Here is a 26,723-nt window from a genome sequence, read left to right as displayed (position 1 = left end):
TCTCAATTCATCATTCAAACGCATACATATATATAATTATACATGATTATAAATCAAATTTAGGGGAAAGACCTCAAGACCAAAATAATAATATCATTAAAAAATTCATAATGCGAAATTGTAAACATAAACTCCAAACCCCTTTAAAATTCATGATTTCTATAACTTTAAATTTTATTCAAAGTGTTTTCAACAAGCCCATGTAGTTTAGGAAAATCCCACGTACCTTAGATTATTTAATTTGAAGAGTAGGACTCAAATTTTGATTTATTCCTTGGAGATCTTGGACTTAAGACTTGATTTCTTGACTTATTGTTCTTGAAGAAAACCCTAGTTTAATCCTGTTTTGAGAGTGAAGAGGGAGTTTTGATGATGTATGACTGATGGTAATAGACTAATAACGTGTTTAGAGAGTAATTAAATTCATTGGAGAAGTTTTCTAAAGAGGAAAAGTACCAAAACACCCCTTTTTCAGCATCATGCCTTCGAAACTACGTATTTTGCCCGACCACTTGGTTGACGGACCGTCACCTTGACCGTCAGGTCATGTCCGTGACTTAACTCACTGTTTAAGGGGCGACAGAGGGCTTGACGGTCCGTCGGGTCGGCCGTCGCTCCCTCGGCAGATTGATACCTCTCTGCAAAACGGGCATAACTTTTTATCCCGATATCGTATTAAGGCGAAACTAGTGGCGTTGGAAAGAGGACTCAAAGACCTTTCATTTGATATATAGTAGGCCCTCTAATTCATTATATACACAAAGTTATGATTGATTGAAGTTGACCCAAGTTTAAACACTCACCAAAAAACTCAATCGATAGGAAGACTTTCAACTCGTCTTGAGTTAAGGGGCCTCTAAGATCTCAATTCATGCTCAACTAGATTACTACACTACATAATTAATTTACATACTAAATTTGCATAGGATTTATGGCTTTTGGAACATTCACATGTAGGAATGACGGTATATATTCTAGCCCGAAATGCAAGGTGTTACATTAAGTCTAGAAATAACAGTGTTTAGAACTTTTTTCGGGAAGTTTGTCGCTGATAATTATCATGTGATTTTTTTAAAGTACTAGTATTATTGAGATAGTCCATTTTTTTCTGAATGTTATTGTGAGGGGGTCCATCAATATTTACTGGGAGATTCTCTTGATTACATTTACAGAGGCTCAGATTGCCAACATGCTTGCATCGATAGTAACTTTAGGTAAATCCTGACTACTTAGGGACGTCCCTTGGTAAATCTGATAAGCAAAACAGGAATTTGTGAGAAATAATATTTTGTGTTACCTCTTCAATACTTGAATCCTTGATATGATTCTTTAGCAAGTTCTTGAATCCCTATGTACTTTTAAGATGGACAATGTTCTTCAATAAGTACTAGGAAGGATCGAATTATTAATTAAGAAATGATTTTATATGCAATACAATCTCTCCTGATTTTCAAAAGAGAAGCAAGGAAGAATAAAAATGATCGAAATTAGATTTCTTAAATGAGCAGTCAATCTTAATTGATAATTTTCAGCGTTTTGCTAATTAACTAAATGATTGGATAGAAGTACATCTTTCACTAATTTATCTAAATTCAAGCTTGATGAACCCTTAGCTCCAGTAGCCTCTTCTGCCAATATTTTCCATTCACTTACCTTTTTCTTCACTTTCTGACCTTTATCTCCATCCATCATTTCCCTTACAATCTTTTCCACTTCATCTCTCTTCACATTCTTGGCAATTTCCACACCAATACCCCATTCACAACATACATACCTGCACATGAAAACCAAGAACTAATTAGAAAAATGTGGCGCTCATGACGGGGCAGCGGATAGAAGAGAAGGAGCGGCAGATTTCTAGGTTGACAAGTTTTTAAAGAAGCGACGCACATGATAATTCAGGCTAATCATTACACATTGAATGGAAGAGGAGAGTGAAGCGCCTTATAAGACAACTCACAAGTTTAGATAGTACGCACGCTTTTGGGCTCGGTAGCCCAATACTTTAGGTCTGTTGGGTAAAAGCAGATAACATACGGCATGAACTTAGATGGTTATATGATACATATATAATTAACTAATGATTAAAGAGAAAAGACATCTTCCCCCGAACTTATTCTCCAAACTCACTTTAGCACTTAAACTTAATTTTCTTTTATTTACCTCCCTTAACAACTTTCAAGTAAATTAAATTCACCCCTATGGCTGACGTGGCTAAAAAAACAAAAAAGGGCGAGTGAATTTTTTATTTTTTTTTAAAAGGGCCACTTTATTGCTATTATTATTTAAAAAGGACCACTTTATTGCTGAAATTAAAAGAAAATCAAAGGACATGTCTTCTTCGTGAAGACATTTTCATCTTCTTCATCACTCCCCTTCCCCATCCCCGTCCCAACCCCCACCCCCACCCCCAACACTCTATTTCTTCATCTTCATTTTGAGTAGAAGATTGAAAATTTGGGAGTTTTGGGATTTTGTGTTTTGGTTTGGGAGTTTTAGGATTTTGTGTTTTGGTTAATGTGAATGAATTTGAATTTGAGATTTTGTGTATTAATGTGTTTTTGTGATCATGTACTTGTATTTAGTCCATTGTTGAATTTGCTCAAGTTAATTTTTTATTTGATAAAGAAAAAAAATCATCGAAAAACTTGCAACATGGTTCACCGGAACAGTGAATTCCGGTGATGGATGATGGACTATTTTGAATGTTGTTTCTGATGTTCACTGATGAAATCAAGGGATGTGGGGGTCGATTTTGCGTCAATGGATAAAATAAAGATTATTGTTATTGTTTTTGTTCATCAATTTTTTTTACCAAAATTCAATCTTTTTAGTGTTTCTTGAATTGGGTTGTACTTAAATTTACATAATTTATACATTTTAATATATATTTTATACATTTTAGTATATATTTTACCTTTTTTCAAGAATCGTTATGAAATTCTTTAGTGTAATTTTGGTGGCGACAGCCGCCGTGGTGGTGACAGCGATGGTGGTTGTCGGAAGTTGCCAGCAGAGGTGTTGAGTTTGGAGAGGATTGGTGGGAAAGTGGAAGTAGTGGAGGAAGTTAGAGCTAGGTCCGTTCATGGCCCCTCCTCCAATTTCTCGTTCATGGTTTCTCCTCTTGTGTATATAATCTGCAGGTTTGAAGAAGATGAAAGGGAGGGGGAAGAGTGTTGTATTTTTTAATATATTTTTAAAAAATATTTTGCTTGCGTGGCATTGACGTGGTGCTCATATGTGGGCGAGTGTAACACACTCTCCGGTGTGAGAGTGTTATTCAGTTTTGAAGAGTGAAATTAATACATTTTAAAGATGTTAAGGGGGTAAACAAACAGAAGTTTAGTTTAAGTGCTAAAGTGAATTTTAAAGACAAGTTGGGATGTGAAAAAGATGTCTTTTCTCATTATTAAAACACAACATGCATACCTGCAGTTTATGTGCTGATCGGCGAAAAATGGCCAACAAATCATCGGTACACCAGTTCCTATACTTTCCATGACCGAATTCCATCCACAATGAGTTAAAAACGCACCGATTGATACATGTTTCAAAACTTGTTCTTGGCAACACCATCTTGAAATAAAGCCTCTTTCTTTTGTTTCTTGGACGAATTCACTTGGTAATATTACAGAATCATCACCAACAACTGCATCAGATCTAATTACCCAGAAAAAATTCTTCTTGCTATTAGCAAGTCCCCATGCAAATTCCATCAATTGGTCTTTCGTCAATACTGTTATGCTGCCAAAATTCAGATAAACCACTGATCTTTCCTCTTTTGAATTTAGCCACTGTACACAATCCTCATCTTCTTTCCATAAATTGGCTCTAAGGAATTTTAGACTATTTTCTGGAAGTTGATCAGTGAGTAATTGAAGAGGACCAATAGTGTAGAGTGGAGGACAAATTAAGGATAAATCACTTAAGACATTAAATTCAAGTGAATCAAAAGTGTGGAAAATAATGGCTGATGCTTTTGAAGCTCCTTCAGTTTCTCCCATAATGAAATTCAACAATTTGTCATTTATATTTGTGGTTCTGATTTGGCTGGGAAATTCCCTAAGACGAAGATTTTTCATACTTGGTATAAAATCTATGACCGTGTCCAAATATCCATTTGTTATATCACTTTCATCTGCATAAACACAATATATATAAACATTATTTGCATCAATAGTTCAATAACCTATACGCATATTATAAGAAGAGCATCATCAAATTAGAAAAAGGAAAAATCTTTTTTCAAAGTGAAGAATCGGGTTAAAGTGAAAATTGACGGAATGCTCTCAAAACAAATTTAACTCAACAAAGAAGAGTGAAATTTCATGTGTAAGGGTCAAATCTGGGCTCTGGAGATAGGGGTGTCAAGTGGGCCGGGCCGACCCGGGTCTTGTACCTAATTCGACCCGGTTTGACCCGGCCCGATAAGCCCTAAGGCTTTAGGATTCTGGGTTCCGGGCCGGTTATTTTGTTAAAATGGGCTTAGCTAACCCGGCCTGGACCAAGCCCGGTTCAGGCCCGCCGGTTAACCGGCCCGAAAATTTATTTTTTAAAAAAAAAAAGATATTTTGGCTTTTGGGCCAAACTAGCCGTTGACCCAACGGCTATATAGCCGTTTTTGGATCCAAACAGCTAGTTTGGGCCCATTTATTAAAAAAAAAAAAAACTTTAAAAAATATTTTTTAATCCCAAAAAAAAATCTATAAATACCCTACAACTTCAAATCATTTTTCACACAATTTTTCACTCTCTCAAATCTCATTCTCTCTCAAATCTCAATTCTCAATTCTCAAATATTCAATATATTTAATTTCTTAAAGTGTTCACTTTAATTTTTTAATTTTTCGTTTACAAAGTACGAGCGAAAGTTTCTAAAGTCGCAATCTTCGGATACTTCCAAAATTTGGTATTGTCATTCCATCTCTTACGTTTAATTTTTATTTATTGTATTAATTGTTTAATATTTAATTTTATTATATTTGTGTATTTTGAATATTTTTAGTTTAATTTAATTTATATTATGGATAAATTAAGAAACCTCGCTACTAAAGGTGTTAAAATTTTTTGTCCCGGAAGCGGTAGTGGTAGTAAAAAGCAAATTACTAGCGGTAGAGGTAGTTCAAGTAGTAGATATACCTGTGTACCTTCGCCTCCGGTACCGCTTGGTACACTTTTTGAGGAAGAAATAGGTGTAGGTGTTCACAATATGGATTATGTAGAAGCTCAGAAAAATTACGGTATAGAAGAAGAAAATGAAGTAGATGCGGTTAATTTAGACGAAGATAATAAAAATATTGTTGAGACACCCGCAGTAGGAGATGCTAACGTTAGATCTGAATCAGTTAATCTCCCTTCCCGTCCTCCCAGTGCCCTAAAACCTCGTAAAAGAACTAGTATTGCATGGCAATTTTTTGAACGTATATCAGATATTGAGGTGCAATGCAATATTTGTCAACAAATATATAAGCATAGAAGTGGAGGCAAGCAAGGGGGTACGGGTACGTTAATGAGACATGTAGCTGAAGATCACAAAAGAGAGTTAAATATTGCAAAAGGTTGGTGGGTCAACGCAAACTAGAATGGACCCACTAATCGGTCACGTAGCGAAAAAGTATAATAAATTGAGGGACAGGGAAGAAATAGCTAAAATGGTAGCTGTGGGTTGTTTGCCTTTTAGTTTTCCTTCTTCTGATGTCTTTATTCGTTATATACAAGCAATTTATAATCTTATGTTTAACGGTATTCCTAGAACTACTTGTCGTTCTGATATTTTTAGACTTCATTCACAATATTATTTTTATTTATCAACATTGTTAAAAAATATTCAATATAGATTGTCCCTAACTTCTGATCTTGGTCGTGCTGTAAATAAAAATGATTATTTAACCGTTACTTGTCATTGGATGGATAGTAATTTCGTGATGCAAAAACGTATTCTTGCTTTTTTATATGATGAAGATCGTAAACATACTGGACAATTTATTGTTGATTCTATTGTTAAAATTGCCAGATATTATGGTATCGAAAGTAAAATTTTATGTATTGTTTTTGATAATGCTTCTAACAACAAGACTGCTATAACAAAAATAAAATCTACGCTATCTCCGCCCTTGCCTGAAATTTTTCATATTAAGTGTGCATGTCATATATATAATTTAATTGTAAAAGATGGTCTTGAGTTTTTTGAGCTTTATATTGAAAAAAATTGTCTTGCCGTTGGTTTTATTTAAGGAAATAATCGTAGATCGAGAATTAGAGAATTTAAAGTTAAATGTCAAGAAAATGGACTTACACCGATTTTGATGCCTGAGGAAATTGATACTAGATGGAATTCTACATATGAATTTTTAAAAACTTGTTATAAATATAGAATTCCTATTACACTAACTTTTAACCAACATTGCGGTTCATTTGTTGATTCTGCTGATTGCATGCTACATAATTCTGATTGGGTTGTAATTAATGATCTTGTTAAGTTTTTAGAAAAATTTTATGTAGCTACGGTTAAATTTTTCGATGCTTATTATCCTACTGTTTGTAATATTTTGGCATATATAGCCGTTATTTCTGGTTTGCTCAAAGAATATAAAAATAAAGAAGGTTGTAAAGAAGCTGTTGGCGCCATGTTTACGAAATTTAAAAAATATTTTTTTCCGATTCCCCCTATTTACTTGGTTGGTGCTATGCTAAATCCGTGCATGAAATATAATCATATGTGTCACTTTAGTACTCTTATTTATACTAACTTAGAAATAAATACTAACCATGATTCTGAACAAGTACAACCTGATGTGTGGACGACTACGGCTGATGCAAAGGATTACATAGAAAAATTATATAATCACTATGCTGATTTATTTTATTTAGCCGTACCTACAAATATCACTCCAACTGTCGCTCCTCATCCTCCCGAGGAGCCATCATCTTCTAAAAGGCCGGCACATAGTGGTTTTTCTGATTCATTTTATGATTTAAATTGTTGGAACAGTGTTGATGAGAGAATTTACACATAAACTTATCGGGAAGAGCTGAAATATTATCTTCGGACGGCACCAGAGGATCGCAGACGATGGATCAACACGTTGGATTGGTGGAGGAGTAATGAAACACAATATTCTGTGCTTTTAAGATTAGCTAGAGATATGTTGAACATTCCAATGTCAACCGTTGCATCAGAGAGCGCCTTTAGTCAGGGACGACAGCAGCTTGGAGACAACCGACACTCATTGGGAAGCAATGCAATGAATGTTCTAGTTTGCCTCAGAGATTGGATTAGAGCGGAAAGAAGAAACCAAGGAATGGAACCGGAGCCGAGCAACGAGCTGAAACTTGAAGAAATTATGACTTCACGGGAGAACTCAGCAAAATCAAGTCCAATGCATGGTTTTGCCTCCGTTGACTTTGACTATCCTATGCAAGTTTCCATTAATATTGACATGAATGAGTTGGAAAAAATGATGCATAATTTATAGATTTTTCATTCATGTAAATTAGAAATTTTGGATCATTTTGCAATCAATAAAATTCCTCAAATTCATTTACTCCTTAGTCCTTGCTTTTTATTTTTTTTCATTTAACGGTTTAAAATTTAAAATTGAATTTCTAGTTTTCTACTTTAAATTAAAAACTTACTTCTAATATATTATTAATTTACTACCAAATATTATTAATTTATTATATTAAGTAGCATATGTTTTGTATATTTGTGCATATATCTTCTATAGAAGTGTATATTTAATGTATACATGTGTATATGTTTTATAAATTAGTATATAAGTATATCTATATATATTGTAATGTATATATAATGTAGTATATTTTATAAGTAGTAGTATATATACATTGAATGGTGCGTATACACGTGTATATATCTTCTATAGAAGTGTATATTTAACATATACATGTGTATATGTTTTATAAATTAGTATATAAGTATATCTATATTTATTGTAATGTATATATAATGTAGTATATTTTATAAGTAGTAGTATATATACATTGAATGGTGCGTATACATAGAATAGAGTGTATATATGTGAATAGATCTTCTATAGACGTGTATATTTAACGTATACATGTGTATATGTTTTATAAATTAGTATATAACTATACAAATATATATTGTAATGTATATATATTATAGTATATTTCATTTAAAGTATTACATATACATAGAATAGAGTGTATATGTGTGAATGGATCTTCTATAGACGTGTATATTTAATGTATACATGTGTATATATTTTATAAAATAGTATATAACTATACAAATATATATTGTAATGTATATATATTGTAGTATAGACATAGAATAGAGTGTATATATGTGAATAGATCTTCTATAGACGTGTATATTTAACATATTCATGTGTGTGTATATATATATATATATATATATTGTAGTATATTTTATTTAAACTTTAAAGTTTAAAGTAGTACATAAATATTTGGATGGTGCGTATATATGTGTAATTATGTATATGTGTATATATTTTTTAAATTCTAATGTAGTATATACTATATATATAGTGTATATATATTGTTTAACGTATTTATAATGTATATAGGTGGGTATATATAATGTATATTGAAAAAAAGTTTTTTTTTTATATTTTTGACCGGGTTTGACCGATTTTTTAAACGGGTTTGAGCGGATTTAGGTGGGTTTGACCAGGTTGGATTAAGTGGGCCGAGTTAGGGTGATTTTTGATTTTTTTACTGTTGAGCCCAGATCGGCCCGGCCCACTTAGACCCCAACCCGACCCTGACCCGGCCCTCAACCAGATTAAATAACACGGGTCAGTTCCAATTTGGCTCGGCCCGACCCACTTGACACTCCAGAGATCTACAATTTGTTATTCAAAAGGGGTTTTCTTTTGGCTATTGGACTGACATAACATCATTTATAACAAAATTAACCAGCTACCAACTTTGAAATTTTGACTTTACTTTAGATGTCTGGTAAACAACTCACCTTATATAATATATACGTGATACCTATTAAAAAACATAAAAACACTTGGAACATATTTGAATTAGATTATTTTAAGGGTGTTTAGTCAAATGTGAGTTTTTTTAAAGTAGTACCATATGAATATTATATTAAATTAAATGAGTTGTTGAGTTTATAATATTTGATCCGCAATTTTATACATTTAACAGCTTACTTGTGTTTTATCGGTTGAATTATAGCACTTTCCTCTAATTTTCGTTTTATTTGATATATAGACATATGTACATAGAAAAACAATTTTTCTGTTACAAAAAGAAGATAGTTTTTATTTATCATCCCACGAAAAAACAATTTTGCTCCACTTATTAGTCTCATTCCCTTCTTTAAGCAACTAAAATGTACCTTATTATTCTACCTATATTGAGTATCATACATTTCAGAGTAAAACAAAATCAAAAATTGAATAACCATCCGCGAAATAAACCCGATTAATTATACATAATGACAATAAAATAAACGAAATTATAAGATTCAATTTTCAGTTAGACTTTGTAGTTACCTTTGAGGGGCAGAATTCCTTTTTGAATAAGGAGAGGCAAATATTTGTTGCACATGAAACTGCAAGCATTTGTAGTTCTGAAGCTAACACTTGGTACACCAATTTCTTGAGCAGCCAACAAAGCAAATGTCATAATTCCATCAAAAATTATGCAAGTCACTGGAGGAACATCATCATCATCAGATGAATTAGTAATCTTGATTAGAAGCTCCCTAAATGGGGCTAAACAATTTTCCTTTGTGGAGAAGCAAAGAGAAGGAATATGTTGTGTAGCATCAGCATCAATAGGAGGGAGTCCATCTGGAATTGTTTCAAAGATGAAATTTTTGAATTTTTCAAGAGAAGAAGTGGCTTTGGATTTGAGTAATCTCTTGTGATTATATTCAGAGTTGACAAATGTTATGTGAAATCCTTTGGAGTGGAGGAGTATGGAAATTTTTAGCATAGGATTTATGTGGCCTTGTGATGGAAATGGTATGCACACAGCATGAGGCTTTTGGGGTTTTCTCCCTTCATGACACCCCATTTTTTTTTCTTTTCTGTTTCTATAACAAACAATCTAGAATTTGTGAGGATTAACAGAATCTTAAGCTGACAAGCTTCTTAACAAGAACTATATACGATGCTTTAGGCAAATCCTACATGGGGCCGGAGATGAGAGGAAAGTGAAAAAATTTTCATAAAGTTATATAATACGCGATTTTTGAAGCTCGATATGACATAATCCGAAAGATAAATTTATGTGAGCCTAAGCCTAAAGCGAACAATATGACGACTTGGACGGTGAAACACGTTTCTTATAGAAAAATAATACATTAAAGAATAATAAGATTATTAGCAAATGGAAGATCACTGTTTGATGGAATTTTGGAGTGGGTCAGATTAACAGTAATGTGAAGCTGTTAGTTCTAGCAAGTGCTATTATAAAATAAGTAGTAGTAATAATTTTTGTTTTATTCCGTTTTGATGTAGAATATTTCCATTTTTCAATAACGAAACGACGTCAACTCGAACAAGGGAAAGAAACCAAGAGAATAGACAAAAACAGACCGAGAACACTCGTGAAGTAACTATACATATTTTGTAACCATCCATTTTGTATTGAACCTTATCAACAATATATATTTTTCACCACACTTTTTGCTTCTACCATCCACAATCATCACACACATGCGCACATATATATATATATATATATATATATATATATATATTCTGCATGAATGTTCCCCTAAATGACTCAAAAATATGATTTTTTTTAATTTTTTTTTACTTTCTAATATTTTCAAGCAATTACCTTCTGTGGAGGATGCTTTATGACAAACCAAATATAACCAAAATCTAGACCAAATATACAAGGATCAAAATTGGAATAAAGCAATAACCCATGGACCAAAAATGCTATTTATGCAATTTAAAAAGAAACTAGGTACATGATGTTATTAACTAAATATAGAGGCATAACAACAGGGGTGGTGGCGCAGTTGGCTAGCGCGTAGGTCTCATAGCTTCTGAGTAATCCTGAGGTCGAGAGTTCGAGCCTCTCTCACCCCACTTTTTGCATAATAATGCTGTATGTACGCTTTCTTTATTATCCTCTCCTCATTTTGCCTAGTCTTCGTAAACATAATATTTCTATCCAATTTTAGTCCATATATGAGATTCTCCATCATATATTGTTGCACTCGCTACCATTTCCTAATTATCTACGTATCTTTTTTTTGTAACCATGAAGCATTTGATAAGGTCGATATGTGAAAGTCATGATATTTCAATCCTTCTTCTTGATACGTGGATTCTCAGTGATATATTCTACTCGTTGCTACTTCTAAATTAGGGGTCGTTTGGTAGGAGGAATAAGAGATTAATTTTAGGTCTTGCTATCCTACAAACTAAAAATGTAGGTGCTTCTGCTCTTAATGCTTATGGAGGAATGAAAAGGCTCTGTGATGTCCCAGCCTACAGAAGAACTTGTCCTTCTCTACCCAACACGCCCACTTTATTACTCATCGTTTCCTTCTCATATAAAGGAAACAAAGTAATGGAGGGCAGTGAAAATTCACTTCTTTCGTGTTGTCTATTCTTACTTGAGATACCGGTAAAGGAAAACTGAAACAGTAACAAAAACAAACAAATGAATCGAGTAACAACAACAAATGTAATGCAGGTGGGGTTTGGAGTTTGGGAAAAGCTTGAAGCTAAGGATGTGCGAGTAGTTATTGGATAACACAAATTAGAATCAACCTCAAATCAGTTTTAGCTGAAGAATCAAATGATAATATAGAATAAATATTGAGACATCAACAATATTCGCTCAGACCTCTTGATCTTTTCCAGCATGTCGCTGGGTGTAGATATAGTACATAATACAAAATCAACCCTCAAAATTGTCTCTGTCTACGACTACGCTATGTGGAGGTTGAGGAATTAAAATTAATATTGGTGTGCCAATAGGTATAGAGTCCACAGCGGAACAAACTCAAGCCCAGCATACCAGAATATTGGTCATCGAAAGTATTAGAAAGACAAAACGACTTGGTTGCTTCAGCTACAAGCTATCTCTTACTGTTGGTGGCAGCTTTAGGCTTGTTTAGATTGGCAAGTTCTTCTATGAGCTTTCTTTCTTCACTACTCAACCGTTTTGGAATCTCAACTTGCACTCTCACCAATTGATCGCCTCTCATATTTGGCTTGCTCAGGAGTGGCACCCCTTTTTTGGCCATCACCAATGTTGTCCCTGGCTGGGTACCTGCCGGAATCTTTAGATCAACCATCCCATCTACTGTAGGAACCTTCATAGTTGTGCCCAAAATCGCATCAATGTAAGAAACTTTGCAATTGAAGAGAATATTGGTGTCGTCCCGTTTTAATACTGGATCTGGAAGGACTTCGATCATGACAAAAAGATCTCCGGGGGGTCCACCTCTCCTTCCTGCATTACCTTCTGAACGGACCCTTAAACGGCTACCTGAATCTACACCAGGTGGAACTTTCAAGCTAATGCGTTTTGATTTCCTCACTCGGCCATCACCACTGCAGGTGTTGCAAGGAGTAGAAATCTCTCCAGTCCCTCCACATGAAGAGCATGTTGTCACCTGCTGGAACACACCCAGCGGGGTCCTTGCTGAGGACACAACCTGCCCTTGTCCACCACAAGTATTGCAGGTCGACGGTTTAGTCCCAGGTTTTGCACCTGATCCATCACAGGTGCCACAAGTTTCAAGCCTGCTAATTTCAATCTCCTTCTCAACCCCAAATACAGCTTCTTTGAAATTCAAAACCAGATTATAGCCCTGGTCTTCACCTTCTGTGGCCCTGCTCCGAGAACTTCTACCTCCCATACCACCACCCATGCCACCCATACCACCAAAGCCGTCGAACAGAGACTCAAACAAATCAAAGGCATTGCTAAAATCCTATGAATAAGGAACAATAAGTCAAAACAAAAAATTTATAGAGGTAAAAATATAACAATCTGAACTATTGCTATATCTTCTTATAAAGCAAGAAATTCTCACCCCCATGCCCATGCCAGCTCCTTTAAGCCCAGCCTCCCCATATTTATCATATACGGAACGTTTCTCATCATCGGACAAAACCTATTGTAAGATACTAAATGTCATAAGAAGTGCTTGAAATATTCTCCATTATAAAAAGTCAATTGTCGGCTACCTTTTAGTAGGACAAAAAGCACCAATAAAAAGTAATTTACCTCATACGCATTACTGATCTCCTTAAATTTCTGTTCAGCTCCAGGTTCTCTACAATATGGAAGAACATGAATGCACGTATAAGGATCTTACATACTGTAAAGTAAAAAATATAGTTCGACAATGACTCTGCACCTTCATATGAAAATACACTTACACATCTCAGAAGGAAACTAAAGCTTGTAAGTTCAATTAATACACACTTTATAGCTATCCCCAACATCTTACGTTTATTTCTACAGAAACTATTTTTTCATCAGCTGGTGTGATCTTTCCAGTAAAATGCTCTATCAGTGGGAAAAGTTGATTTTTTTTATTTCTTTGATCATTTACAGTAATCAGTGACCAAATACTCACTGTTATAAGCCCCAACATATTTTTACTAAAATTGAAAAAACAAATTAGAAGTTGAGGATGAAATCATATGGATATGTTTTGTTAATTTCCATGTAGTTCAAACATACAGAAAGGAAACAAAAAAATATGGTAAATAGCATGTAATAAATGTAATAACATGTACAGAAACATAAACAGTCGGTATAAGACCACGGATAATGCAGTTTTTCAAAGAAGATGAGAAAAATACTATGGCAATTCCTTGCGGCAGCAACTTGTTGCATTTTAATTATTTACTCAAAAATACAAATATAACTTGGATTTTTTAAAATATCTAGACAAATTATATGGTAAATTCACAGTTTCACGTATCCACTCTAAAATTCTTCATCCATCTTCTCCCCTAACTATTCCTTAAGTCTAAACGTTCAATTTTAAGTTTCTACTACTATTCTCTGCAACAAATTAGGAAAATTCAAAGTTTGTAAAGAGGTCAATCATCAGCAGCAGAGCAGGTACAACAAGATATGAAAGAAAATTAAAGCTAGAGAAAAAGCTAAGTATGTACTACTACTCTATATCATCTTTCAACAAGAAGACCATTGTAAAAAGCATCACAACTCAAATTTCCAGGAACTATAAGCAAAAATCAGCTAAGTTGCATGGACTCGGGTGCGGGTGCGAGTATCCGAGACGGGTGCTGATACGTCAAAATTTAAATTTTACGATTCGGGGGTGCAAATCTGAGTATGGATACGGGTGCGGGGATTCGGCTACAAAAGTCAAATATTATAAATATAGAGTTATAAAGATATTCTAAAAATCCACTTTAATTTTTAAGGTAACTTTTAGTTACTTTTTCAATTAGGTGTAGTATACAGATATACATGATCTTTGGGAAACTGGCAGGCACATATACTTTATTTACTATATTAATATAAAAGTTCTTTTTATATTTTAAAAAATATAATTATTAAAAACCACCGCGTAGATCTGACTTCTGAGTCATTCTTCCCAGTTCCCAACCACGTCTTTCTCTTTCTTCCCAATGATTCAAATTCCGACGACAACAATTACAGTCAGATTTCTCCCTTCTGAGGATGACAGCATTTGCCGGATTTCTCCCTTCCGACAATGACAACAGTCACCAGATTTCTCCCTTCCGACGATGACAGCAATTGCCAATGTTCTCCCTTCCGACGAGGATAGCAATTACAGTCGCCGGTCTTGCTCCCTTCCGACAACGACTGCCAACTTTGTTCTTGATGTTGAGTTAACATCTCCGGATTCGTTTGATCGAATTGGAGACACACCCCGCCCACACCAGCATTGCGTCGGGACGGGTTCGGCGGCGAAACTAACAACTCCGCGCAACATAGAAAATCAGTGTAAGGACTCAATCATCTGAGCTTGGGTAAACATGGCACTTCAACAAAATACTGAAGTAAATTTAAAGCTAGAGAAAAGCCAAATACGTTATACTATCTTTCAACAATAAGATACAGTAAAAGGCATCACATCTTAAAATTTCAGGGAGTATACTCACTTGTTCACATCAGGATGGTAACTCCTTGCAAGCTTCCGATAAGCTAAACAAGAAAAAACAGTAGATCAGAAACATAACATGAATGCAACAAATATTATCTTTTTCAACTATACAGTTCTTGCGCAGCCTATGAGTAGTTCTGATTTACAGTCAAAAGTCAAGGATATAAATGATTAACGAATTCTAGTAGACATTTCAAGGACTAGTTACAATGGTATTTTGATATTCTCGAACTTAAAAATCTAGAGAGACCAAATTTCAGGAGGCCGGCTTTGAGATGCACATTAAGAAGACAAAACTACTTTCTAACAAGACGGGTAATTCTTGTTTTCACATTATATACCAGATATTCTAATTCTCGCCACTAGTACCAAAAGAAAATCAATGCACAAAAACAATTATAGTAATATTAACCATGAGCATCAAATTAAGAAAGCAATGCACTATTCACAATCTTATCTCATAACAACTACACAAAATGGCCATAAAGGTTCACTATACAATACCACCTAGAAGCTTGAATGAGCTTTGCTGAGGAAACTCAAAAGCAAAGAATAGAAAAGAAAAGAGTGAAGATTGTACTCACAACTTTTGATTTCTGATTTGCTAGCATTTCTAGATACACCAAGGATATCATAGTAATCCTGTGAACATGTAACAAATTAAACCAAACTTACTATGCTATATATTTACAAACTCACAAACATAAATGTAACTCTTTCTCACAACTACAATCACATTCTAGGGAAAGGATATCTGCACAGCATCTTACTTTTTCAGCTCTAACAACTAATCGGGCCCCCCTTCGTTGATAATGGTTCTTGTTTGATACTGAACTGAAAAGTGCTTGCAGAGATTCTTGACAAAAAAAGGTTGAATTTGGGGATGCCAATGCCCTTATCTTGCTTGAGAAACTGCATAGACGATAACAAGGTCAATAAGAGCAGGCAGATGTCATCTGCTGGCTAAGCAAATAGATATGGCAGTTATCTCTTGGGGCAGAAAATATGCCAATTATCACATACTTCTTAGATGCAAATAGTATGATTTTTTAAAAAATAACCGAGCAATCAGCAAGAGCTAGCTGGTGCACAGTTTAAACTTAGGTGAGACCCTTCTCCACTTGCATCAATGTTTTAGTCTGTGGCAGGTTAAACTCGTGACAGCTTCTAATCCACACATCACACAATCCCTTCTTACCTCTAAACCAAAGCCCCGGGGCTAAATGTAAAGGACTCATACGAGAAGAATTGAACTTGCCCCTACAATAGGAAGGAAACCCAATGCCCAATCGTCGATGCAGGCCAAATAGCAAGTACTCACTTAAGTGTAAAAAGACACGTCAAATACTCCCAAGCATGGTCTATTAAATTATAGAGGGGCATGCTCCAAACTAGAAAACAAAACAGCATTACTCCTCATTTCTTTGTGGACTAGCCATGGAGCTCACTGGATCAACGTCTCGTTCGTTTTACATGCATAATTCATTATATAGGAGGAGGGATTATGAATGTGTTGTGGTTAACACAAGCAGACATGATTTATGCGTACAATGTAAATCCATCAAGTTGCACTTACGTACACTTATAGATTCTTTTTCAGAAAATTCACACGCTCTTTAAAGTCAACGTGTATCTTTCACCTTCTACTATCCGGAACAATATGTAACTTTCATCTCTGATACAGACCTCCTATGACACTTTGCATCAACTTTTACTGAGATGCATCATCCAAGGCCAACTTTTATTCACGACATAATCACCACTTCACTAGAACTCCAGAAGTATTCAAGAGATACAAGTGGAACTCTTAAGTCCATATATGGATAAAAACTTTCGTCAATCGGAACTGCTAATATCCAAAAGAGTATACATTAATGGCACTTTCCTTTTTCCTTGCTTCCTATAGCGAGACTGTACGGCAATTTTCCATCAAGGTCACAACTAAATGGTTAATACAAATAAATACCCTTCTGACAGTCATGATGTGCTATAGGTTCAAATTTACAGCCTATCGGAAGTGCTGAATAAAAAATAGAAAATATACTAGTTCAAGGCGTCTCTATTCAGCAGAAGACCAAAAAATTCCCCCTCATATAATTAAATTATATCACAATTACGTGAATTTTTAGCAAACAAAGTTCCCATAAATGACTTAAAACATACAGAGTTTGAATCCAAAGGAATATACTAGAGATGAGGCTGTGAGGTTAACCAAGCATAAATAAATAGAATGTCAGTCCGAAAGAATGACTTCACAACATAACAAGAATTTGAAAATGGAAAGAATATATTCGCCAAAAGGGTTTGGGGGGGTAATAGGTAGATACAAAACAAAAGATAAGAATGATCAATTGTCACGGCTAGTAGTTAATACAGAAACATTTCAGATAAAATCCATAAAATTTTGAAAGAAAGCATATATCTTATACAACTAATAAGTGGTCCACATTCAAGAATGACCTAGGGTGACTCACCAAAATGGAGATGCTGATAATTTATTTGTAACAGTGAAAGATTTTGGCATAAACTGAGGCTGAACTCCCCACCGGGCAACCCATGTGCTTCCACAAGGTATGATTGCCATCTAATATACTGCAAGTACATCAAGCATCGCATTAGAATGAGTTTAATTAAGGAATACATTGCAAGTTGAAGAATATTTACTTGAAACATTCTAACAGATGTAGCAGTAGAATAAGGCCTACATTCGGAAGGCAAAGGAAAGATTTTTAAAACATCTTTCTGCTAATCGACAAGAAGATGGTCAAAGGGAAAAGATCCGCCATAATTTACAACAATGTGAAGTGATAAAGAATCTATCGCTACATATAGAGACACTTGTTTGACCTACTTTCCTCTTTAGTCCGTTTCATAAAGAATGACCCTTTCCCTTTTAGGGACCCTTTAAATCCAACTTTCCACATGACGCATTTAAGACCCCAAGATTAAAGGGCATTTTGATATATTTGACATATCTTTAATTCAATAACACTAAATTCAAAAACCTTTCTTTATTTTTTTAAACTCCATGCCAAGTCAAAATAGGCCAAACAAATTGAAACAGTGGGAGTACATAAATACAGATAATAATCACCTAACCCAGGCGAATATTTCTATAGAGAAAAGAAGAGCACCCCTCTCCCACAGACACAAAAAAAAAAACACTACCCTATCCGAACTCCTGGTTGTTGTGGAAGACAGAAATTAGATTCATATAGTATCATTATTCATTCCCAGTGGTTAGTAAATAAAGATTCAACAAGCTCTTTACAAGCTTCCGCCTTCCACATTGAAATAATTATTAACAACAAACAAAAAAACCTGAAGAACTGATATTAAAGCAATTAAATGAAAAAACGAAAAAAAAAAAAAAACACAAATTAAAGGCATATTCTAAGTAAGCAAATATGAAAAAAAGTCCAGATTTTTAAAGCAGAACATAGTAAAACAGAAACAGCAATAGTCGCCCATATAAGAAAGAGCCAATACACTAATACAGATGGAGTTCAATAACCTACAAAAGACCTGTGTCTGAGATATTGGCCGGAGTTTTGAGATGTTTCACGTGCAGCGGAGGTTCCGCTGCGGCGACGTCGACGGCGACGGGAAGGACCGACGGAAGCAGTGGTTGTTTCAGGCGAGTGAAAGATGAGGCTCGAAAAAGAGAAGAAGAGCTAAAGGGGTTTCGAGAATACTCAGCAATGGGCTATCTGTAGTTGAACGCAAGTAGGCCTCTAATATTGGTTCGCTGTATAAGGGCACACGTTAAACTTCTGTGTCAACAAATATCTGGGCCATTTTCGGTTTTTCATTTAGAAAAATAGTAGTGGTTAATTATCAATTGTAGTTAGAGTTTAAATTTTTTTTAATTAGAATATGAAAGAAAAATAAATTATTCTAGACAAGTTTCTCTACAATAAATTCAATCCATAATATTATTGCGGGTTAAAAGATTTTAAATGTGAGACCACCATTATTAAACAATAATAGTTTAGTATATCAATGTGCTTTGTATAAGTAGCAATTTGCTATGGATTTGTTAGTTATAAAGCGAATAAATACATAGCGACATTGAACTTCCATTTCATTTACCATCATGTTTAGTCGCGTACTCGGTCTGAAGCTTCTCTTGTGTCTATCGACTCGGTAATATTTCAAGTTTTCATTGATTGTCCTCATATGGTCATGATACCATCATACGTGTTTTTAATTACTTTAATATATGTTGCATGTGCGTCGTTAAATTTCGAGCATCATTGTAAAACCTTAAATGATTTTTATTGTATGTCTTTTCTAGGTCGATGAACATCATATGTATATTTTTTTTTTTCCTCTCTCTATACTGCTCCATCAATCTATTTGAAAGATACTTTCACGGAGGTGAATTTAGCATTGGTGGAGAGGGTTCTGGGGAACTCCCAAACATCTTCGTATACGATGTAATTATATTAAAAATCTATTAAATACATAAAAGTTAGGGAGAATATTTACAAAAATATGTGAAGTTTGACCGAATTTTCAGTTGAGCATATTGAACTTTGTGGGGTCCTATTACCCCCTAGACTTTTTTAAAGTGAAATTATTACCTTCAAACTTTATACCCAGATTTGGCTGTCAGAGGTGTGACACACGCGCCCGCGCCCTTTCTTCTCCATTTTCATTATTTCCACTATTACAGCCATATTACTCCTACAAACAACATTGGTAATACTACAATACAAATTTTCATTTTTCATCAAATTCTTGATTCTTTATTCTTGAAATTTGACTTTTATTTAGTTCATTAAGAAAATCTTTCCCAAATTTCAAATTCAAATCGAAAATTTTCTTCAATAATTTTATTCAAATCGCAAACAAAGGGTCCCAAAATAACTGAGCATTATGTCTATCAAAGCTCCACATCTCCAATATTTTCTTGGTCCTCTCCTTCGTTGCATAAACATATTCCCTAAGCTTCCAATTCCTCTCCTACGGATCCTCCATTAATCTCAATATAAAGTTCTCCGCAAATTTCATTATGAATCTCATTCTTTCTCTTTTTCCCGATTGATTACAAATCCCAAGTCAAACACTAATCATATGTATATAAGTTAAAATACAAATAGATATAATACCTAATAAATTACAATTCATACAGTAAAAGCTCAATTTTGCTGAGGTGGTGGTGGTGGCTGCCGGTGGTATTGTTGTCGGCGGTAATGGTGGGTTAAGTTTGTTATTTTTTATGGAATTGGAGAATACTCATTTGGTGTGTGTGTGTGTTGAAATTGGGTAAATTTAATGTAATTGAATTAAGTATGTTAAAGATGACTCATTTGGTGTGTGTGTATGTGTGATGAAATTATTTTCAATTCAACAATGGAGCACCAATTTAACTCCATTGAAGAGAAGAAAGAAAGAGAAAAGAAAGAATGAAAAATTTTAAAAAATATAAATTTTTTAAAAGTCAGCAAATTGAGGGGTTATTTGACCCAAAAAAAAGTTTTTAACGTTTTTAATCACTCTCACACACTCAAGAGGCGTGATTACACGCACTTGTCAAAGTGGGCTGATATATGTCATTAAAATACAAAAAAAAAAATCTAGGGGCTAATAGGACCCTCGCAAAGTTCAGTATGTTCAACTGAAAATCTGATCAAACTTCAGGTATTTTTGTGAGTATTCTCCCTAAAAGTTATAAGTGGGGAACCAACTAACAAAGTTGTTAGTTGGCTTAGCGATTCAAAATGGATTTGAAGAAGTTCTCATATGCTATACGGCTATATCTGAGTTTTAACCTCCTTGAAATGACTATTTGTAACTTCTTTTGGTATAATATTTATTTGGCAAAATGGCTGGATGGACCCTTATGCTACGTCCGTTTTGTAGTGTGGATACTCGTACTTATATATTTGTCATCTGGACCCTTAAACCCACTAAAAAGTAATATTTTAAACACTTTTTTGGTGAGTGTAATACACTAGCCCCACGTCATTTTAAATACTACATGAAATTCCACATCATTTTTAAAATGCCACATAAGAAATGAAATATTAAAAAAATAAATAAAATAAATTGAGAATTAAAAAATAAATAAAAATTAAAATGAGGTTAAGTTTTCTATCTTCTCCATCTTCTCTCTTCTCCTTCTCTCCACTCTCACTTCTCCATCTCTCCACTGCCGCACCACCGCTATCGGTGTGACAACAATCCATTAACACGTTGCCGTCACCTACCACCAATGTAAACCCCCACCAGCCTCCACCATTTATGTATTGGTTACAAATTAACCATCAATATTAACACCAAAAGAACCAATATTAGCTTTTGTGTGTGTGTTGGTTAAAGATTTAAAGTGTGTGGGATGTGAAAAATGTAGATAGAAGATGGTGGTGAAAGATGCACGATGGGTGATTCGTGAAGGGGTCGTCGTCATCGTCGTCGGTCATGGAAGCCTTGGGGCTCTAATGGCCATGGCAGCCCGTTCTAGCTCAGATTCCTAAATCAATAATTTTTTTTCATTTTCTTGATTTTGTAGATCATGGTAGGAAACAATCCAGATTTCTTGTTTTGTTGATTGCTTGATTTACAAATCACGAAACTTTACATGATTTCTTGTTCACAAAATCACAAAGGCAGTATGATTTCTTGTTCAGTTACGGTAAATCAAACAATCAAGATTTCTTAATTTCTTGTTCATGGCAGCCCGTTCTAACTCAGACCCTTTTTTGTGAATTTTTATTGATTTACACGATTCTGCGAACTGGGTTTGTATCTTGATTGTAAAGATTGAAACTTTATATGATTTTTGAACTTGAGTTTCGAATTTTATGTGTGAGAGGTTGAAACTTTAGATGATTTTGAAACTGGATTTTGAATCTTGTTTATCAAAAGGTTGAAACTCTATCTGATTTGAAGCTGGGTTCCAAATCTTGTTTGTGAATAGTTGAAACTTTAGATGATTTTGAAATGTTGAGAGTCAAAATAGTAAATTTGTTGCAGAGGAAATAAAGCCGATGAATAAAGGAGAAGGGGTGGGGGGGGGGGGGGGGGGTTCTTTTTAAAATTCTCAAAAATAGACATATTTCTCCTCAATTTTCGTGTTGTGGAATTACTAGTTTGATATCCACATAGTCATTACAACTTTGAACATCACCTTTATTTTTGTACAACAAAATTATTGTACTCCACTTTCATTCTTCGGACATTCTAATCATTCCAAAAATAATATTAAATAATTTATTTATCAGCTCCACATTGACTTTGCTTGTGCTTTTCTAGAATTTCACATAAAATTTGTTTGATTTGATCGCTCTTCCCTTTCGCATCTTATGGAGTGCTCCCCTAACGGCCTAACCTCATAAACATAAAAACACCTATAATATTCAAAATCTCGACTTCTTTCAGAAGGCTCTAAATTACCCAATACAATATTTCTATATTTTTTTATTTAAGAGTTTATGAAAGTACCTATGCTTTGCATCTACATATAGTGTGGGTCTCTTTTATTATCCTTGTTTTTAATACACTTTATTAGTTTACTAGTGAAATTTGTCGCGTGAAATTAGATTAGTCAATTTTTTAAAAAACACCCTTCATGATTTTTATTCTATGAGTTGACTGAATTTTGTTTTTTGAGTTAGTTGAAAGAAAATAATGTGAGCTCAATAGACATTATTTGATTCTAGTTCAAGTATTTATTTAACAGATAGTATAACTTTTAATTTGGGGATCTAAACGAAAAATTCAGACCAGTTTAAGGAGCCAACTATGTATTCAGCCTAATGAAATTCATTGTTGAGCTTAATTTTCATTGTTGTTTTCACTTTTGATTGCTATCAAAAATGAATTAGCTTCTAAATAATGAACTAAAATAAAATCAAGATATTTAATTCTTTTTCACCAATTTGCTCCAGAAATATTTCTAATTCAACCTACAAGTCTTATGATGTACACAATATTTAATTAAGGATATTTTAGACAAAAGTCCTTAATTTTTTAAATAAGATTTCTTAATTCAAATACCCAAACATAAAACATAAGGGAGTATTATAGAAGCTTTAAATATAGAGAAACATCATCAAAAAATAGTAAATATTCACTTTAACGGTTGCTTGGCATGCATGAAGTGAGAAAAAATAATTTCGTCAGGTTGGTCAACTTTACAATTAAAGGTTCTGGTGGAGTGGTAAGTTTCTCCATTCTTAACCAGAGATTTGAGGTTCGAGTCTTGAGTCTGAGATCGCTTTTGATAGGGAGTATTTTATCTCCATAATGAAACGTTTCAGCACGAATCAAGATTAGTCGGTCTCCAATATGAATGTCGACCACTAAATAGGATATCAAAAAAAAATAAAAAATCTCAAAGACAGATTTCGTTCTTGCTATCTCTAAATGATAATGTTTAGTTAACAAACATGTAAAATTTAATTTGCAAAAAAATAACAAACCTAAAATAAATAAAAAACTAAATAATTATAAACAAAATATAGAAAGCAACATCACACACTAAATGTAGAAACAAAGAGAGAGAAGAATAACTAGAAAAATCTGCAGATAAAGCTATGTTAATTGAAACTAAAAAGGAAAATAACAAACAGAGAAAAATCTGAAGACAATTATAACAAGTTCAATAAATAAAATATTCATACCAAAAAAATTAAGCATACCATTTATTTCGAATTGAAGGAAATACAACCTAATAGGAGGATTCGAGACTCTAATACATAATTTATAATAAATATACACACACAGAGAAACTTGAATACATAAATAAAAACATGAACACTCAAGACCCATTATATACATGCAGTTGCCAAGTGTCATTCTTCTTATTTATTTCATCATTAATTGTTAATTATTAATATTAATTAATATCAAGACGTTTCTTTTGTTGTGTGTGACCTTTGAATTTTTACAGATTTTAAATTTTATAGTACAATATTAAATTTGAGATTTTGCATGTTTTCAATAAAATAAATCAATTTTTTTTTATCATTTTTCTTTTTGCATCTTTAGAATTGAGTTTAATCGGATTAAATTAGTAGGATGAGAAAATGTTTTTAAACTAATAAAATTCTTTAATGTTCTTAAATGCATTTTTTTTGTAAATGAGCGATGAATACACATAATTATAAAGTAATTAGTGTACTTGTTCGCTATAGTCTGAAAAAAATTCTTACAAATACAAAATTTTAAATTTATTGAAAAAAATATTAAAAAAAAATGATGATAAACAAAATAAAAGATATAGCCACAAGAGACTGAATAAAGAAATATAATTCTTTTTGGGCTTTCTTGATATGTCACCTAAGGCAAGTTAGAGTGAATTGAATCAAAGAAAAAGTAGTGAGAATGGTAAAAATGAATGAATCATGCTATATACCATAATTATAACATATACATACATATATAAGAACATATATCATCTTATTAAATTTAAAAATAAATAAGAAAAATATATGGTATAGTAGATGTTAATTACAATATTTATCGTAAAAGTAAAGTGTGTCTATATACATAAAGAGAACCGACTATATACTCCAGATTATATACCCCCTTCGTTATTTTGTTGTCGTATATACTAAAAATAGTTGCTTCTAAATATTTATCAGTTTAAAAAATCAAGAAAGAATATGAATAATTATTTTCCAACTTTACCTTTAAATATTAATTATTCTAGAATTAAGAGGTACATAAATTATTAAAAATATTAAAGATTTAGTAAGACATATATTAGTGAAAACTTAAAAAGAAAGAAACAGAGGACGCAGGTATATAAAGAGTAAAATTATGAAATGCATGAAATTCATACTTACTGGAAAATGAAGAAACAAATTCAAAGTAGGAAGAAAAACGACAACAACAACAACAAACCCAGTGTATTCCCACTTAGTGGGGTCTGGGGGGGTAAGATGTACGCAGTCCATACCTCTACCTCTGATGAAGTAGAAAGGCTGTTTCCGAAAGACCCCCGGCTCAAGTCACGAGATATCACACAAACACATAGTACAGCACAGAAGCAGATGACATAACATAGATACGGCACCCATAAGGAATATAAAACAGAGTAAAGCAGGAATGCAGGAATATACAGCGGAGGAAAGCACACATATTCGTAATAAACATGGAACACGGAACACGGAACATTGAATACGGAATCATAACAGGAATACACCCCCACCAATTTATTCCCTACACTAGCGACCCGAACTGGCCCTAATCCTCTGCCGTAATTCGCATCTTCCATACCTTCCTATCTAGGGTCATGTCCTCGGTGAGCTGTAACTGTTCCATGTCCCGCCTAATCACCTCACCCCAGTACTTCTTCGGTCTACCCCTACCCCGTCTAAAACCATCCAACGCTAGCCTCTCACACCTACGGACCGGGGCATCCGTGCCCCTCCTCTTCACGTGTCCGAACCATCTCAATCGTGCTTCCCGCATCTTACACTCCACTGAAGTCACACCAACCTTCTCTCGGATAGTCTCATTCCGAACTCTATCCCCTCGGGTCAGTCCACACATCCAGCGCAACATCCGCATTTCTGCCACCTTCATTCTTTGGATGTGGGAGTTCTTAACTGGCCAACACTCCGCTCCATACAGCAAGGCCGGACGGACTACCACCCTATAGAATTTGCCTTTAAGCTTGGGCGGCACCTTCTTATCACACAGCACCCCCGATGCGAGTTTCCACTTCATCCATCCCGCCCCAATACGGTGCGAGACATCCTCGTCAATCTCACCGTTACTCTGGATCACGGACCCGAGATACTTGAACTTATCCCTCTTCCCTACCTCCTGTGCTTCTAGCCTCACTACTACCTCATTCTCCCGCCTCACGTCATTAAACTTACATTCCACATACTCTGTCTTGGTTCTGCTCACCCTGAACCCTTTAGACTCCAGAGTTTGCCTCCACAACTCTAATTTGTCATTCACACCCCCTCGAGTCTCATCTATCAGGACTACATCGTCTGCAAAAAGCATACACCACGGCACCTCCCCTTGGATACGCCGCGTCAACACATCCATTACTAACGCAAACAAAAAGGGACTAAGAGTAGATCCCTGGTGCAATCCTGTCAGGACAGTGAAATGCTCTGAGTCTCCTCCCGCCGTCCTCACCTGGGTTTTCGCTCCCTCATACATATCCTTAATTACTCTGATATATGCCTGCGGTACTCCACTCACCTCCAGGCATCTCCAAAGTACTTCCCTGGGGACTTTGTCGTACGCCTTTTCCAGGTCGATGAACACCATGTGCAGATCCTTCTTCCTCTCCCTATACTGCTCCACCAACCTCCGTACCAGGTGGATTGCCTCCGTCGTCGAGCGGCCGGGCATAAATCCGAACTGGTTTTCCGAGATAGACACTATCCGTCTCAGCCTCACCTCGACCACTCTCTCCCAGATCTTCATAGAGTGACTCAGTAACTTAATCCCCCTATAGTTATTGCAACACTGAATGTCCCCCTTATTCTTATAGAGGGGGATCATGGTACTCCACCTCCACGCCTCGGGCATCTTTGCCGTCCTGAAAATTTCATTGAACAATGCAGTCAACCACCTTACACCAGCCTCTCCAACGAACTTCCAAAACTCCACCGGTATCTCATCCGGCCCCGTCGCC

The 26,723-nt window shown here is 34.6% G+C and overlaps 2 protein-coding genes and 1 non-coding gene across 5 annotated transcripts; 1 reads left to right on the top strand and 2 right to left on the bottom strand.

The window, feature by feature from the left end:
* Positions 1-1,468: 1,468 nt before the first annotated feature.
* Positions 1,469-10,416, bottom strand: LOC107840055 (7-deoxyloganetin glucosyltransferase). Its single transcript, XM_016683773.2, has 3 exons — positions 9,516-10,416; positions 3,430-4,138; positions 1,469-1,774 (listed from the first exon to the last, which is right to left on the bottom strand). Exons 1-3 carry the CDS (start codon positions 10,039-10,041, stop codon positions 1,540-1,542), a joined length of 1,470 nt encoding a protein of 489 aa, XP_016539259.1. The 5' UTR covers positions 10,042-10,416; the 3' UTR covers positions 1,469-1,539.
* A 568-nt stretch (positions 10,417-10,984) lies between these two features.
* TRNAM-CAU lies at positions 10,985-11,069 on the top strand. The gene is given in 2 exon segments: positions 10,985-11,022; positions 11,034-11,069. It is a non-coding gene; the product is annotated as a tRNA-Met (tRNA).
* A 700-nt stretch (positions 11,070-11,769) lies between these two features.
* LOC107840054 (chaperone protein dnaJ A7A, chloroplastic) lies at positions 11,770-18,911 on the bottom strand. 3 transcript variants are annotated; one of them, XM_016683769.2, is made up of 8 exons: positions 18,628-18,911; positions 17,584-17,701; positions 15,880-16,021; positions 15,694-15,751; positions 15,108-15,150; positions 13,228-13,276; positions 13,034-13,114; positions 11,770-12,931 (listed from the first exon to the last, which is right to left on the bottom strand). In XM_016683769.2, the coding sequence occupies exons 2-8, from the start codon at positions 17,691-17,693 to the stop codon at positions 12,071-12,073; spliced, it is 1,344 nt and encodes a 447-aa protein (XP_016539255.1). In that variant the 5' UTR covers positions 17,694-17,701; positions 18,628-18,911; the 3' UTR covers positions 11,770-12,070. The 3 variants fall into 3 exon arrangements, with proteins under 3 accessions (XP_016539255.1, XP_016539256.1, XP_016539257.1); XM_016683770.2 differs by having other exon boundaries at positions 18,635-18,884; XM_016683771.2 differs by having other exon boundaries at positions 18,624-18,864.
* Between the last annotated feature and the right edge of the window lie 7,812 nt (positions 18,912-26,723).

Source organism: Capsicum annuum, chromosome 8, assembly GCF_002878395.1.
Source record: "Capsicum annuum cultivar UCD-10X-F1 chromosome 8, UCD10Xv1.1, whole genome shotgun sequence".
Lineage (NCBI taxonomy): Eukaryota > Viridiplantae > Streptophyta > Magnoliopsida > Solanales > Solanaceae > Capsicum > Capsicum annuum.
This window is presented reverse-complemented; position numbering and strand designations above follow the sequence as displayed.